This window comes from Oncorhynchus keta, chromosome 4, assembly GCF_023373465.1.
Source record: "Oncorhynchus keta strain PuntledgeMale-10-30-2019 chromosome 4, Oket_V2, whole genome shotgun sequence".
NCBI classification, from domain to species: domain Eukaryota; kingdom Metazoa; phylum Chordata; class Actinopteri; order Salmoniformes; family Salmonidae; genus Oncorhynchus; species Oncorhynchus keta.
The window spans coordinates 59,570,239-59,588,284 of NC_068424.1; the positions used below are offsets into that span (position 1 = coordinate 59,570,239).

The 18,046-nt window shown below is 40.1% G+C and overlaps 1 protein-coding gene across 13 annotated transcripts in view; it reads left to right on the forward strand.

Annotated features, from left to right (window-relative positions):
* Window positions 1–2,267: 2,267 nt before the first annotated feature.
* LOC118375339 (rap guanine nucleotide exchange factor 2-like) overlaps window positions 2,268–18,046 on the forward strand; it is a 156,835-nt gene continuing 141,056 nt past the window's right edge. For 4 of the 13 annotated variants that reach the window (XM_052511594.1, XM_052511609.1, XM_052511607.1 and 1 more), the window contains exon 1: window positions 2,269–2,960. In XM_052511594.1, the coding sequence (XP_052367554.1) occupies window positions 2,892–2,960 (69 nt within the window). In that variant the 5' untranslated portion in view covers window positions 2,269–2,891. Of the gene's footprint in view, window positions 2,961–18,046 lie in introns of all 13 variants that reach the window. The other 9 variants (XM_052511605.1, XM_052511612.1, XM_052511635.1 and 6 more) reach the window with 3 other exon arrangements.

Genomic DNA, 18,046 nt, shown 5'->3' on the forward strand with positions numbered 1-18,046 from the left:
GTTGTCAAAAACATGAACAAAGTAAATATTCCTCTCATGCCAGCTAGGGTAGAACAATGACTCATTCCTTTCAGTTGTGTCTGAATTATTCCACAAAAGAGCTTTATGTGGGGAAAAATTGTGCAGGAAACATATTTTCCGGGGCATTAAAGCTTGTTGGTGAAACCTAGCAACTTTAGTGGGTAATCTTTCAGGAATATAATTACATTTCAGTACAAATAGAAGAACTCACAATTTATTAAACACATTGTTTGGAATGAAATACCTAATGAATTCCTTATTGACCAAACATCTTTTCAACCAATTGATCTTGAAAGGGTTATTTATGTCAACAAAATCCAACACTTCCAGACCACCTTCAGATTTTTTATTTGAGAGGACTGACTTTTTAAATTTGTGAGACTTACTTTTCCAGATGAAGTCAATAAATGTCTTGTTGATCTCTTTACAGGTAGAGAGATTTATAAATAAAGACAATGGGGGGTACACAAAGCTTGGACAGAAACACTCTCCCAATTATAGAAAGATCCCTTTGTACATAATTATTAAATATATTCTTGGTTTTCTTAATTTTAGGAGAGAAATTCATATGTTGTCTGTTTTTTGATAGATGTATTGCTAAATATTTAACACAGTCCTTTACAGGAATATTTTATATTTCTTTATCATCAGTCATAAATATAAGATTTCACATTTAGAAACATTTAGTTTGAATCCAGATGCAATGGAGAATGCAGTGATAGCATTAAGGACATGGGAAACCTGGTCTTTATCTTAAAAAAAAGAGTAGTATAGTCTGCAAGTTAGGGAATTTTGAATTGTCTGTGGAAAATGGATAAACCACGCAGATTTGCATTATTCATAATATCTAGAGATAGAAGTTCCACTACCAAAATGAATAAAAAGTGCGAAAATGGGCATCCCTGTCGTACACTTCTGTTAATACTGAATCTTTTTATGTATTACGGTTTAGTATCACATAACTATTTATATCGTTGTAAAACATGCAAATGACTTTGATAACATTTTCACCAAAACCAAAAAGTTCAAGAGACCGATAGAGAAATTAATGTTCAATTGTGTCAAAGGCTTTACAGAAGTCCCTCCCCAAAAACAACAGCATTTGAGTCCATTTCATCTGAATAATCTAAAAGGTCCAAGACTAAACGAATTTCAGAGTTTAAATGACAGCCTTTCCTAAATCCTGTTTGAGTCTAATTTATAATGGTATCTATTCCTTTAAAAAAAAAAAAAAATGTTTGACATAAACCAGAGCAATCAATTTGTAATCAATATTTAATAAAGTAATTGGTCTCCAATTGTCAATGAGAGGAGGGTCTTTATCAGGCTTCGGAATCAGTGAAATAAGACCCTGTACAACTGGGAACTTGTAAAAAAAAACGAAATCATAACATCAGGGCTCTTTTAGTCGAAAACTCGAAACTTGGAATTCCGAGTTGGATGATGGTTCAAAACATTTTTTTTTTGTGTTAGTGCTAGTAAGTTTGTGCTTTCAAGTGCTATTAAGATATAGGAAACACGGAAATGTACGACTTGCTAACTGGTTGTAGTTCACAGAAGGTTGGTGGCACCTGTATTGAGGAGGACAGACTCGTGGTAATGGCTAGGGCGGAATGAGTGCAATGGTATCAAATACATCATACACATGGTTTCCAGGTGTTGGATGCCGTACCATTAGCTCCGTCCCGGACATTATTATGAGCCTCCCAAACCTCAGCAGCCTCCTGTAGTATTGTAGTTATACACCTGTTGTGTTCAACCAGTTAGCAATTTATACATTTCCGAGTTTCCTAGTTCCGACTAGCACATGAACGCGACATTAAACACACGGAAGTTGGAAAACGGAGATTTCCCAGTTGTTTTGAACTTCTCCAATTTTACAAAATGTAAATATACCATTGGCCACAGATTTTTCTTGAATAGAAGAGCTTGAACAGCACTGAAGCATACAAATATAACACGTGGTTAGAATAAGGAAATATAATATCATTAAATGTAACTGAATATAACTTTTTCCCCATTCCTACTTCTACACTTTATATTTTCCAACATATATCAAAGCAGAATGAAATTCCAGTCAAATAGAGTTTCATGTTGTCAATAAATAGGAAAAAAAATCTGATATTTTCACATCGTTAAGGTCCATAACAATTCATTGTTCCCAAATGTGCATAAGTATTTGCCCCTTCGGTAGCCTATCTGTGTGTTTTATTCCAGGTTAGGTCATTGGATGGCGACAAAGGATAGCTTTGTAGGCCACAATGCATTGTCCCCCGGCTCTATTTTTGTAAATGGACTCGCCCATGAGCTTTCCCTTGTGTCAGTCACCATGGCGGCATACAGCAGAAAGCTGTGGCCTCATCGTCACGTTTTTTTTTTAAAGGTTACCTTTCTACATGTATAGGTTTATTATTTTAAAAAATGGACAACTGGTTACTGTCAGGATAGATGTAAACTTTTTTCTTTGAAGGCGGATACATGAAATTGTGGCAAACGCAAACATGCTGAAGATCAATGGATTGGCTTTTAGTGTCGGTTTAGATAAAGGAACCGTTTTACCATAATACAAATTGTACAGCAACAGATCTACTGTGTTGGAATCTGGATTATTCGATCCGCGCCTTGATAGCAAGTTTGTTTGGACCGGTGGCAGCCTTCTAGTATCGGTTTGGGGACATAATAAACCCCGAGGCTCACATTGTGGCCTGGCCGGGGGGACTAATTATCATTTTTTAAGCACACTAGAGTTTTCTTAGTGGATAACAAAGTGGGAACAAGGATTGTGGCTTGGTCTGTGCATACCCAGACCGCGAACATTAAATTGTCAACAAGATAAGCAATTTAATTGTTTTTAACGCGTCTTCAAAACAATGGCGTCTTATGTGGATAACAGTTTTCGTCAAGCTGTGATGATGAATCCGGCGGAAAGAACGCAACAGGTCAGTATAATTATTTGATTAGCCTTCAGTGATGCTAATCTGAAAATGTTGTAATTTGTGAAACCTCTCTGCTACTGTCAGTGTTCTATAATTTCCCGCTACCACCCCTTCGCTAAATTGTTACAATTCTTTGTTTCTGCGTTACTGTTGCCATGCGGCTACAGTGTTACGTATCCTGACTACATCCCGGTAAAGCTCTATCATTGGGAGATAATCTCCAGGTACTTTACATAACAGGATTTGATAGTAGCCCAGCCACTTCTGTCATGAACATATTCAGACTTCAGAACGCATCAGAGTTTACGTTTCCTGTATTTTCCAAACGACAATGTAAACTGGCTATATTGTTTCCCAGACAGTGAAATAGGCTACGAATTTGCTCAATTTGTATTTAAACAGCATACAAAACATAAACCTACACTAATGCTATTGGCCTGAACCAATTCCAAACTAACCTTAAATGTGTGTCATTAGGCATATTGAGCTTGAATGGAAATGTTTTGATTAATAGACACTGTTTCAGCTGTACACTTTAGGCCTCTCCAAGAAGTGACTTAAATAATCAGGACTCCTTATCTGTAGCCGCTTGAATTGGCTGCATGGGACACTTGGCAATAAGCAAATTCAGTGGACTATATCGGTTAAATTTTCACATGCTATTGTTTATTGCAAGGGTAATTATTTCCAGTACATTTCAACCATCAGGCAATTGTCCCTGGCGCCCTGCGGTTTGTTCACAGCAAGAGATACGCACAATGATGGCCCAGAAAATCGATAGACCACTTAAAATAGTGGGCGAGGCGATAGTGACACTGCCACATGCTGATGTATTTGACATTGAGGAAACAATTACGTCTGTCACGTGTTGTCATTGCTGTCTCGTTAACCGTGTGCTAGTAGGTCTACACATTTCATTATGTTTCATAGTGGAGCATACCATTCTAGTCATCTGTGCATGTACTAAATTAGTACAACATAATAATAAATGAATATGGCATCATGCCTGTCGCTCTCATCTCCATAGCTCTTCAGGAAACAATGAGCCTTGTAGAGTTAAAAAACAAAACAATTTTATAACCATGTCACACTACACCTATTGGTGTGTCAATGTCTCTGTTTACGTTATCTGTCAACCAAGCCACCATATTCTGTCCACATACTGTTCATAATGTCTACATCCCATTACATACAGTGAGTTTGGGAAGTATTCAGACCCCTTGACTTTTCCCATGTTTTGTTACATTATATCCTTATTCTGAAATTGATTAAATAAAATACATTACTCAGTCTACACACAACAATTCATTATTACAAAGCGCAAAACAGGTTTTTTGAAATGTTTACAAATGTATTACAAATAAAAAAAAACAGATACCTTATTTATAGAATCCCTGAGCTGACAAGGTAAAAATCTGTCCTGCTCCTGAGCAAGGCAGTTAACCAACAGTTAGTTCCCTTGCGGAAGACACATTTCAGTTTACTGCATTGTTGTACAGCTGTCGAGCTACCCCCCTTTCTCCTTTAAATAAGTATTCAGACATTTTGCTGTGAGACTTGAAATTGGGTGCATCCTGTTTCCATTGATCATCCTTGATGTTTCTACATCTTGATTTTAGTCCACCTGTGGTAAATTCAATGGATTGCACATAATTTGGAAAGGCACACACCTGTCTATCTATATAAGGTCCCACGGTTGTCAGTGCATGGCAAAGCCAAGCCATGAGGTTGGAGGAATTGTCCGTAGAGCTCCGAGATAGTATTGGGTCGAATTACAGATCTGGGGAAGGGTACCAAAAAAATGCCTGTAACTCAGTTGGTAGAGCATGGCGCTTGTAACGCCAGGGTAGTGGGTTCGATTCCCGGGACCACCCATACGTAGAATGTATGCACACATGACTGTAAGTCGCTTTGGATAAAAGCGTCTGCTAAATGGCATATATTATTATTATTATATATTATTGAAGGTCCCGAAGAACAGTGGCCTCCATCATTCTTAAATGGAAGACGTTTGGTACCACTAAGACTCTTCCAAGAGCTGCCCACCCGGCCAAAACTAAGCAATCAAGGGAGAAGGGCCTTGGTCAGGGAGGTTACCAAGCACCTGATGGTAACTCCGACAGACTGGGAGACTAGTCAGGATCTAGGGAAGAAATGAACAGTCAGTCAATCAGCAACATTTCATAGACTTTGAAAGTTTCTATAAGTGCAGTTGCAAAAACCATCAAGCGCTACGATGAAATTGGCTCTCATAAGGATCGCCACAGGTAAGGAAGACCCAGAGTTGCCTCTGCTGCAGAGGATAAGTTCATTCGAGTTACCAGCCTCGGAAATTGCATCCCAAATAAATGCTTCACAGAGTTCAAGTAACAGACACATCTCAACATCAACTGTTCAGAGGAGACTGTGAATCAGGCATTCATGGTCGAATTCCTGCATAGAAACCACTACTAAAGGACGCCAATAAGAAGAGACTTGCTTGAGCCAATAAACACGATAGCAATGGACATTAGACCAGTGGAAATCTGTCCTTTGGTCTGAGTCCAAATTTGAGATTTTTGATTCCAACCGCTGTTTCTGTGAAACAGAGTAGGTGAAGGGATCTCTGCATGTGTAGTTATCACCGTGAAGCATTGAGGAGGTGTGCTTTGCTGGCGGCACTGTTAGTTATTTAGAAATCAAGGCACACTTAATCAGCGTGGTTACCACAGCATGGGACGATCATTTGTTTTTAAACAGGACAATGACCCAACATCTCCAGGGTGTGTAAGGGCTATTTTATCAAGAAGGAAAGTGATGGAGGGCTGCATCAGATGACGTGGCCGCCACAATCACCCAACCTCAACCCAATTGAGATGGTTTGGGATGAGTTGGACCGCGGAGTGAAGGAAAAGCTGTCAACAAGTGCTCAGCATATGTGGGAACTCCTTCAAGACTGTTGGGAATGCATTCTAGGTGAATCTGGTTGAGAGAATGCCAAGAGTGCAAAGCTGTCAAGGAAAAGGATGGCTACTTTGTAGAATCTCCAATATAAAATATACTTTGATTTGTTTAACACTTATTTTGGCTACTACATGATTCCATATGTGTTATTTCATAGTTCTGACGTCTTCACTATTCTACAATTGAGAAAATAGTAACAATAAAGAAACCCTTTAATGAGTGGGTGTTCTTAAACTTTTGAATGGTACTGTATACATTTCTTCAATCCATTCTTTTACTGTTAGATTTGTGTGTATTGTTAGATAGGAACACAAGTATTTTGCTATACCCGCAATAACATCTGCTAAATATGTCTATGTGACCGATTTAAAATTTGATTTGTGCATCTGTCATAGATATGCTTGTTATTTCCGAAGCACTGTGCTGTTTGCTTGACTTCACAATGGAAGCCTCATAATCTAGTAATTCCATAGCATTAACTGTGAGCTCCGTTATCCCACTATGCACGTGCAGATCCAAATTTTGTAAGCATTAAAGGCAAGCTGGCTAGAAATAAAAATGGACATTGACGCTGATATGAGGGAACAAGTATTTGAAAAATGTGGACTGACCACAGTCCCCACAATTTCTCCTTGAAAGATGTCCAAAACTTTTTCACATTTTTAACTAGGCACATCTTTGCACTTTTTTCCCGGAATTTTAACTTGTCACATTTAAATATTCAGTTGGTAGTGTCCCCCTTACGCAACTGACAGCATTAGTCTTATGGCATTCCCTCTTGGTATTAGCCTAGGTTTCAAAGATGTGTAATCATTAACACCTGGTACTGACTGGTGGAGAGGAATAATAATAATAAAAAAGTAAAAGTTAAATTGATACACACCTTATTAGGCTTCCCACACAGCCATATTTCCATGTTATAGGACCGAGTGGACTACCTGTGGTAATTCACTTTTTGCGTCTCCTAAAATCTGTGTAAACGGAAGACAGATGCCACAATCGTGTTGTCAGTGAAAAGTACTGTCTGCTGCAACTGTTAAAACAGTGCACAGTGTGTGTTTCAGCATTTACTACATTATTTTGGTGTGATATGAGGGATTTCTGTTTCTAGAACTGTACTGCAATTTTGCATTTACATTTTAGTCATTTAGCAGATGCTCTTTTCCAGAGAAACTTACAGTTGGTGCATCTTAAAAGATATTGAGGTGGGACAACCACATATCAGTCATAGTAAGTAATAAATGTTCTCAAACTAGCTGTCAGTGAAGTCGGGGCTAGTAAGAGGGAGGGGGGGGTCAAATGCGAGTGTTAGTTCACGAAATGCAATTGAGAATCGTTTGACGTTTTGATGGATTATTTCGCTGTTTTAGCTTCCAGAGCCAATTCACCCTATAAACAGGACATGTAAGGTTCTTGGGCTAAGGAGTAACATTAGGCTTCTTTTAGTCCAAGTTTGGGTTAGGTGGTAGCCTTCTGATGTCATGTTGACTGATTGTCTCATAGAACAAAACATTTAGGAGATCTCCTAAGTCTGTGTTAACCTCAGACTTTATCCCATAATTCTATTCTTTCCCCATTTCATTTTCTCCATAGGACTGGCTGAATGAATCAGAGGTAACTCATATCTGTTTTTTAGGGCTACAAGCTGGCGAGTTCTATAGAAAAGTAGCCTGGTTAATTTAAGTGGAAAAAATGACCTGGCTGAAAATGAGTCTCTAATCGGCTGTACAGCCGGCGCTAGTGTCTAAGATGCAGCAGCCATCCAAGAAGGGACAATGGGTCAGACTTGTCAGCTCCTTGTAATTCTTTAGGCAAGTGCAAAAAGGCAAAGGCCATGAACAGTCACACGCAGTCATCAAGACCTCTAGCTGCCAGTGAATCACACAGCTCAAATGTCAGGCCTACCACAGAGCTCAGACAGTGTCCTTGTGTGCTGAGTTTAGCATGGGATTAGCATAGTAGTCAAACAGGGGCTAGTAATATCTAAGTGAAAAGGCAGTGAGGAGAAGGTGAAGACAGGAGGCCTAGAGAGACAGACATAGCTTGTTTCTCTCTCTAGTCAGGATGCTTTTTGAACCGAGCCATCAGGACTGAAGGATTGATGGCAAGACCGACTCAGATGAGAAGACATTTTTGATGTGACTGCTTTCATCCTGTTTGTTTTCATTCTGCTTGTGTTTCTGGTCTGTGACATCTGTCCTATTTTGGTCACCCAGTCAGAACAGAAGCATGCGAGACAGGCTTGATTGAGAAATAAAATGGATTGCGAAGAACTTTGTCTTCTGCTTTTGCAAGCAGGAACCTTCTAGTTTGCCCAAAGAAAATGTGCTAAAAATAGGCGAAATGCTTCAAACTCCCAGTCCATAAGCACAAAAGCAACTTTCTTTGGCCTCTCCTCACGCCGCTAACCCTGTGGAACTTAAGTGATGTCACATGTTATTCTTGTATTGAAAGTGGAGGCAGAGCTCTGGCTTAACTGTTTACACACATGGCGATTACAGTTACGTATTCATCCCATTATTAATACAGAAGCTACGTATTTCAAGGGAAAAAGGGAAGAAAAGCACAAAATGAACGATGCCTACACTCGCTCAGAGCACACTATTTAGGCAAAGCCCTTGATTATCTGGTTTTGGGGTTTTGTTTTCTTATCCAGTATTCGCTGTATTTCAGCTCATAATGACATTTGAGATAATGGGGGGGATGGAGCAATTCATTATTATTGACCGGTTGCATTGAGCCACAGTACATTAGAAATATTGATGTAGTGTACCAGAGTTGTAGTTAGTCAATGATTGCTGTTTAAATTTGTGAAATCTGTGACCTAGTGGGCAGTCCTTCGTTTTCTGTAGCAGACTGTAGCAATGGAGGAAAGGGGAAAAAATACAGTTGAATAACTCAGTTGCCTGGTTTGAATTGTGTGCCTGCATTTGAATTCCAGGCCACTGGAGCACCTCATTGGAATACCAGGACCTTGTGTACCACAGTGCTAGTGTTTGTCTGTTAGTAAGCAAACCTAATAATGAAGAAGGCCAATGAGATGGGCCTATCCTCTATATTCAAATCCGCTACAGAGACTGTACAAAAACAAATGGTCACAAGCCGTTGCACTTTGGCGCACAATTTAACCACACTGGACGGTCTGCTGAAATCGTCAGTCACTACCTTGCTCACTAGTGTATGTACCTCTCTGATAACAGGTTTCTGTATATTTCCATCTCTGCATTACAATCTGTTGGAAGTTAATTGTTCTACTCTGTTCATAACAAAGGTAAGATTACAATCCATTGGTCTCATTTTAAGGCGGGACAATCCAATGTGGTGAATTCTGAAATATCTAGGCTACCTCCACAGTAGGCTAAATCTCAAGAATACATAGGCATATCTCTTACTAATACACCTGCTCTCTGTGTTTCATAGATATCTTTCAGATACAGTAATGTTTTTGGAGAAGGGAAAGTACAAATCAAACTGGAATATTCAACAACCTTCATACAATGGACTAAAAGCTGACCATCCAGTGGTCCCTCTCTGTACATATTTCATCTTGTGTTCTAATGCTATGCTCTGACTACGCTATGGGTAATGCCCCTCCACACAGTAGCTGCTTTGAAGTGTTGCTAGGCTACTCGCTCCCTTCTATCACATTGAAAAACACGTTCCTGTGATCTGCTTCCATAGATTGTACACTTTGATCTGCCGCCATACTGCAGTACAAAGACGTAGCCCGTTTCTCTGTGTTCTCGCGCCGCTTGGAGGGAAAACGGCTTTCCTCGCACTGCATGTTTCCTCAAGGTGCATTGCTCTCTCGCTCTATATCTGTCGGAATATAGACGGATCGGGACATTTCTTTGATGGTCATACGTTTTTGTCGGATGAATCACCCTCATCTCATGGCAAAGGCATGTTTCAGTTCCTTATGTCTCATGACATACAGTGGGGCAAAAACGTATTTAGTCAGCCACCAATTGTGCAAGTTCTCCCACTTAAAAAGATGAGGCCTGTCAATTTCATCATAGGTACACTTCAACTATGACAGACAAAATGAAAAAAAAAAAAATCCAGAAAATCACATTGTAGGATTTTTAATGAATTTATTTGCAAATTATGGTGGATCATAAGTATTTGGTCAATAACAAAAGTTTATCTCAATACTTTGTCATTGCCAACAAAGGGTATATAACAGAGGTCAAATGTTTTCTGTAAGTCTTCACTAGGTTTTCACACACTGTTGCTGGTATTTTGGCCCAATCCTCCATGCAGATCTCCTCTAGATCAGTGATGTTTTGGGGCTGTTGCTGGGCAACACGGACTTTCAACTCCCTCCAAAGATTTTCTATGGGGTTGAGAACTGGAGACTGGCTAGGCCACTCCGGGACCTCTTACGAAGCCACTCCTTCGTTGCCCGGGCAGTGTGTTTCGGGATCATTGTCATGCTGAAAGACCCAGCCACGTTTCATCTTCAATGCCCTTGCTGATGGAAGGAGGTTTTCACTCAAAATCTCACGATACATGGCTCCATTCATTCTTTCCTTTACATGGATCAGTCGTCCTGGTCCCTTTGCAGAAAAACAGCCCCAAAGCATGATGTTTCCACCCCTATGCTTCACCGTAGGTAAAGGTGTTCTTTGGATGCAACTCAGCATTCTTTGTTCTCCAAACATGACAAGTTGAGTATTTACCAAAACATTCTATTTTGGTTTCATCTGACCATATGATATTCTCCCAATCTTCTTCTGGATCATCCAAATGTTCTCTAGCAAACTTCAGACTGGCCTGGACATGTACTGGCTTAAGCAGGGGGACACATGTGTTAGTGATGATAGGCATTGTTACTTTGGTCCCAGCTCTCTGCAGGTCATTCACTAGGGCCCCCCGTGTGGTTCTGGGATTTTTGCTCACTGTTCTTGTGACCCCACAGGGTGAGATCTTGCGTGGAGCCTCAGATCGAGGGAGTTTATCAGTGGTCTTTATAATAATTGCTCCCACAGTTGATTTCTTCAAACCAAGCTGCTTACCTATTGCAGATTCAGTCTTCCCAGCCTGGTGCAGGTCTACAATTTTGTTTCTGGTGTCCTTTGACAGCTCTTTGGTCTTGGCCATAGTGGAGTTTGGAGTGTGACTGTTTGAGGTTGTGGACAGGTGTATTTTATACTGATAACAAGTTCAAACAGGTGCCATTAATACAGGTAATGAGTGGAGGACAGAGAAGCCTCTTAAAGAAGTTGTTACAGGTCTGTGAGAGCCAGAAATCTTGCTTGTTTGTAGGTGACCAAATACTCATTTTCCACCATAATTTGCAAATAAATTCATTAAAAATACTACAATGTGTTTTTCTTCTCATTTTGTCTGTCATAGTTGAAGTGTACCTATGATGAAAATTACAGGCCTCTCATTTTATGTGGGAGAACTTGCACAATTGGTGGCTGACTAAATACTTTTTTGCCCCACTGTATTTCTTAACCTGTTACTCCTACCCCCTACTTTTTCGAACATTCTGTTAAAAATCACGCAACATTTCAGCACCCTGCTGCTCATGCCAGGAATATAGTATATGCATATGATTAGTACGTGTGGATAGAAAACACTCAGACGTTTATAAAACTGGTTAAATCACGGCTGTGACTATAACAGAACGTGCGTTTCATCGAAAAGCGCAGGAAAGTCTGATCACTGAAAATAGGAAAATACATCAATGCGCCACTTGCATGTATTGTCTATGGGAAAGCAAATTACCTGGAGCCGATATTGCAATTCCTACAGCTTCGACACGATGTCAACAGTCTTGTCATTTGCCTAGGCTTTGTTTCTTGGTCAAACGAAGAAGAGACAGCCCATTTCTTCAGGTCTCCGACTGGATATTTTGGTTGAGATTTACCCGGACATTATTTCTAGACGTACAGCTATAGAATTACACATCGCCTCATGATCAATTTGATCGCTTATTAACGTTTACTAATACCTAAAGTTGCATTACAAAAGTATTTCGAAGTGTTTTGTGAAAGTTTATCGTCGACTTTTTTAATTAAAAAAAATTACGTTACGTTATAAGACGGTATTTTTTTTCGTTGATAACACAGTCTTCATAGATTGATATCTAGGCTATATATGGACCGATTTAATCGAAAAAAAGACCCAATAGTGATTATGGGACATCTAGGAGTGCCAACAAAGAAGATGGTCAAAGGTAATGAATGTTTTATATTTTATTTGTGCGGTTTGTGTAGCGCTGACTATGCTAATTATTTTGTTTACGTCCCCTGCAGGTCTTTTGTGGTGTTACATGCTATCAGATAATAGCTTCTCATGCTTTCGCCGAAAAGCATTTTAAAAATCTGACTTGTTGCCTGGATTCACAACGAGTGTAGCTTTAATTCAATACCCTGCATGTGTATTTTAATGAACGTTTGAGTTTTAATGAGTGCTATTAGCATTTAGCATTTGCATTTCCCGATGTCTAGATGGGACGCCTGCGTGCCAAGTAGGAGCAAGAGGTTAAAGGAAACAACTTCAGACGAGTCAAGGCCCCACACTGTAGATTACATTGTTCTTCACTGCAGAATGTAGTGATCAACAGATGACTAAACACTACACGCTTTACATATTGTGAATAAAATCCTTGGCGTTGTACAAAGGGTAGACACTTAATGCCGATTTTATTTGTTTTATGGCTCGCCTTATTTCTATTACATCGTATTGAATGACTGTCATTCATATTCCATTCACCCAGCTCAATGTAACATCAATAGGTTTAGGCTACCGATACTCCAATTTTCCCTAAACCCATCATGATGTTGCTACTACGGTTTGCAACTGCACAACATGGGGATAAAGATCATACTTTTTTAGAGAAATGTCCTCTAGTCTGATGAAACAAAAAAATAGAACTGTTTGGCCATAATGACCATCGATATGTTTTGGAGGAAAAAGGGGGAGGCTTGCAAGCCGAAAAACACATCCCCAACCGTGAAGCATGGGGTGGCAGCATCATGCTGTGGTGGTGCTTTGCTTCAGGAGGGACTGGTGCAGTTCACAGAATAGATGGCATCATGAGGTAGGGAAATTATGCAGATATATTGAAGCAAAATCTCAAGACAACAGTCAGGAAATTAAAGCTAGGTCGCAAATGAGTCTTCCAAATGGATGACCCAATGCATACTTCTAAAGTTGTGTTAAATTGACTTCAGGACAAGAAAGTCAAGGTATTGGAGTTGCCATCACAAAGCCCTGACCTCAATCGTATAGAAAGTTGGTGGCAGAACTGAAAAAGAGTGTGCGAGCAAAGAGGCCTACAAACCTCAGTTACACCAGCTCTGTCAGGAGGAATGGGCCAAAATTCACCCAACGTATTGTGGGAAGCTTATGGAAGGCTACCTGGAATTTTTGACCGAAGTTAAACAATTTAAAGGCAATGCTACCAAATATTAATTGAGTGTATGTAAACCTCTGACCCACTGGGAATGCGACAAAATAAATAATATCTGAAATAAATAATTCTCTATTATTCTGACATTTCACATTCTTAAAACGAAGTTGTGATCTTAACTGACCTAAGACGGGGAATTTTTACTAGGGTTAAATGTCAGGAGTATTTCACAATATCTGGCTAAGGTCTAAAGTGTTAAGCTTCCGACTTCAGCTGTAGGTCGGGGTAAAGTGTCTATGCATAGATAATAAACTGAGTTGCAGCAGCGTAAAAAAAGGGGGTCAATGTAGTCTTATGGCTTGGGGTTAGAAGCTGTTAAGGAGCCTTTTGGACCTAGACTTGCCTCTCTGGTACCGCTTGCCGTGCGGAAGCAGAGAGGTCATTCTTTGTCTTCGGTGGCTGGAAGTCTTTTACACTTCCCTCCCCCATGCCAATATATTTTCATTCTCCTGAAGGGGAATAGGTGTTTTTGTGCCATCTACAAAACTGTCTTGGGGTGCCAAATTCAAAACAACAAATCCCATAATTAAAATTCCTCAAACATACAAGTATTATACTAATTGTTAATCCAGCCACAGTGTCTGATTTCAAAGAGGCTTTACGGCGGAAGCACACCTTGCTATTATGTTAGTCAGCGCCCAGCCACAGAAAACCATACAGCCATTTTCCAACCAAGGAGAGGTGTCACAAAAGACAGAAATAGCGTTAAAATTAATCACTAACCTTTGATCTTCACCGGATGGCACTCCCAGTACTCCATGTTAGACAAATGTGTGTTCGATCAAGTTCATCTTTGTCCAAAAACCTCATTTGAAATTGGTACGTTATGTTCAGAAATGCATTGTCTCAAACAAACATCTGGTGAAAGTGCAGAGAGCCACATCAAATTACAGAAATACTCATCATAAACATTGATGAAAGATACAAGTGTTAAACACACAATTAAAGAAACTTCTCCTTAATGGAACCGCTGTGTCAGATTTCAAAGAAGTTTTACGGTAAAAGCACACCATGCAATTATGTTAGGTCAGCGCCTAGCCACAGAGAACCATACAGCCATTTTCCAACCAAGGAGAGGTGTCACAACTCAGAAATAGCGTTACAAATATTCACTTTGATCTTCATCGGAATGCACTCCCAGGAATCCCAGTTCCACAATGAATGTTTGTTTTTGTTTGATTTAAAGTCCATTTATGTCCAAATACCTCCTTTTTGTTTGCTCGTCAAGTTCACAAATGCAAATTCACAAGGCACGTGCACTTAGTTCAGACAAAGTCAAAACAGTTCCATTACAGTGTGTTTAAACATGTTAAACGATGTATATAATCAATCTTTAGGATGTTTTTATCATAAATCTTCAATAATGTTTCAACCGGACAATTCCTTTGTCTTTAGAAATGAAAAGGAACGGAGCTCGCTCTCACTGCCGCGCGCCTGACTTAGCTCATGGCATTCTGCCAGACCCCTGATTCAAACAGCTCTTATTCGCTCCCGCTTTCTAGTTGAAGCCTGAAACAACGTTCTGAAGACTGTTGACATCTAATGGAAGCATTAGAAAGTTTAATATGACCCCATAGACACTGTATATTGGATAGGCAATCACTCAAAACTACAAACCTCAGATTTCCCACTTCCTGGTTGGATTTTTATCTCAGGTTTTTGCCTGCCATATGAGTTCTGTAATACTCACAGACATCATTCAAACAGTTTTAGAAACCAAATCTACTAATTCTATGCATATTCTAGCTTTCTAGCCTGAGTAGCAGGCAGTTTACTTTGGGTACCTTATTCATCCAAGCTACTCAATACTGCTGTTTTTGCAATCACTGATCTGGCTTTAAAGTCTATGAAAATGCCATTTAAAATAAATATATAACCAGAACCGTGCAGAATAGACATTCCCTAATAATGAATAACTTGTTGTAGCAGGCATTAAGCTATAAAAAATTAACACCGGTCTCATTAACATTCTCTCAAACACAAGCCCACGTGCTAGTGAGTAGCCAGCTAATCTTTATTTCAAGTTTAGCCAACTTGGATCTGTTTGCTAGCTAACAAGACGGAACAGTTTAATTGTTATGGACAGAAGAGCTAGCTGAACAGCATGCTAGCCAATCCACTTTGTTAAATCCACTTATCCAAATGCATTTTCTTCACAATTCCTGACATTTAATCATAGTAAAAATTCCCTTTCTCATGTCAGTTAGGATCACCATTTTATTTTAAGAATGTGAAATGTGGAGTAATAGTTGAGTCTTATTTCTTTATTTACATTCCTAGTGGGTCAGTTTACATACACTCAATTATTATTTGGTAGCATTAGCTTTACATTGTTTAACTTGGGTCAAATGTTTCGGGTAGCCTTCAATAAGCTTCCCTTGCTCGCCTCCTTGCTCGCACACGCCTTTTCAGTTCTGCCCACACATTTTCTATGGGATTGAGGGCAGGGCACTCCAATACCTTGACTTTCTTGTCCTTAAGCCATCTTGCCACAACTTTAGAAGTATGCTTGGGGTCATTGTCCATTTGGAAGACCCATTTGCGACCAAGCTTTAACTTCCTGACTGATGTATTGAGATGTTGCTTCAATTTATCCACGTAATTTTCCTCCCTCATGATGCCATCTATTCTGTGAACTGTAGCAAAGCACCCCCACAACGTGATGCTGCCACCCCCGTGCTTCATGGTTGGGATGGTGTTCTTCGGGCTTGCAAGCCTACCCCTTTTTCCTCCAAACAGTTATATTTTTGTTTCATCAGACTAGAGGACATTTCTCCAAAAAAGTGCAATCTTTGTCCCTGTGTGCAGTTGCACATCGTAGTCTGTCTTTTTTTATGGAGGTTTTGGAGCAGTGGCTTCCTTGCTGTGCGTCCTTTCGACTTATAGGACTAGTTTTACTGTGGACATAGATACTTTCGTGCCTATTTCCTCCAGCATCTCCACATCTCCTTTGCTGTTGTTCTGGGATTGATTTGCACTTTTCGCACCAAAGTACGTTCATCTCTAGGAGACAGAACACGTCTCCTTCCTGAGTGGTATGATGGCTGCGTGGTCCCATGGTATTTATACTTGAGTACTATTGTTTGGAAATTGCTCCCAAGGATGAACCAGACTTGTGGAGGCCTACAATTAGTTTTCTAAGGTCTTGGCTGATGACTTGATTTTCTCATGATTTCAAGCAAGGAGGCACTGAGTTTGAAGGTAGGCCTTGAAATACATCCACAGATACACCTCCAATAGGCTAATTGACATAATTTGAGTCAATCAGAAGCTTCTAAAGCCATGACATAATTTTCTGGAATTTTCCAAGCTGTGTAAACTTCTGACCCACTGGAATTGATACAGTGAGATTATCGTCTGTAAACAATTGTTGGAAAAATTACTTGTCATGCACGAAGTAGATGTCCTACCCGATTTGCCAAAACTATAGTTTGTTTAACAAGACATTTTTTGGAGTGGTTGAAAAATCAGTTTTAATGTGTATGTAAACTTTCGACTTCAACTGTACCTTAAGAACAAGGTTGGGGATCAGAAAACCAGTCATTGTCTCGTGTGACCACCATTTGCCTCATGCAGCGAGACACATCTCCTTCGCATAGTTGACCAAGCTGTTGATTGTGGCCTGTAGAATGTGGGTCCAACTCCTCTTCAATGGCTGTGCGAAGTTACTGGTTATTGGCTGGAACTGGAACATAATGTTGTACATATCAACCCAGAGCATCCCAAACATGCTCATTGTGTGGCATGTCTGAGTGTATGCAGGCCATGGTCATTTTAAGCTTGCAGGAGTTGTGTACCAATCTTTGCGTCATTGGGCCATGCATTATCCTGCTGAAACCATAAGGTGATGGCTGCAGATGAATGGTACGACAATGAACTTCAGGCTCACCTCATGGTGTATCTGTGCATTCAAATTTCCATCAGTAAAATGCAATTGTGTTTGTTGTCCGTAGCTTACCATAACCTACCATAACCCCACCACCACGGGGCACTCTGTTCACAACATTGACTTCAGCAAACTGCTTGCCCACATAATGTCTTAAAAGCTGTCTGGCATTTGCCCGGTACATTTGAAACTGGGATTTCACCTGTGAAGGAACACACTTGTCCAGCATGCCAGTGGCCATCGAAGGTGAGCATTTGCCCATTTGAAGTCTGTTACAACACCAAACTGCAGACAGGTCAGGACAACGAGCACGCAGATGAGCTTCCCTGAGACAGTTTCTTACAGTTTGTGCAGAAATTCTTTGGTTTTTCAAACCCACATTTTCATCAGCTGTCTGGGTGGCTAGGCTCAGACAATCCCGCAGGTGAAGAAGTCGGATGTGGAGGAACAGGGTTGGCGTTACACGTGGTCTGCAGTCGGGAGGCGGTTGGACATACATTCCATTCTCTGGCAACACCCATTCCTGCAGTCAGCATGCCAATTGCATGCTCCCACAACTTGTGCAGTTCTGTCACGACACAATGCCAATTTTAGTGGCCTTTTATTGTCCCCAATACAGAGTTCTCGATATGCCACACCTGTCAGGTGGATGGCTTTTTGTGGCAAAGGTGAAATGCTCACTAACAGGGATGTAAATACATTTGTGCCCAAAATTGGAGGAGTGCGCCTTTTGCGCTTATGTAACATTTCTGGGATCTTATTTCAGATCATGAAACATGGGAACAACACTTTACATGTTGCATTTCTATTTTTGTACAGTGTAATTCAATATAT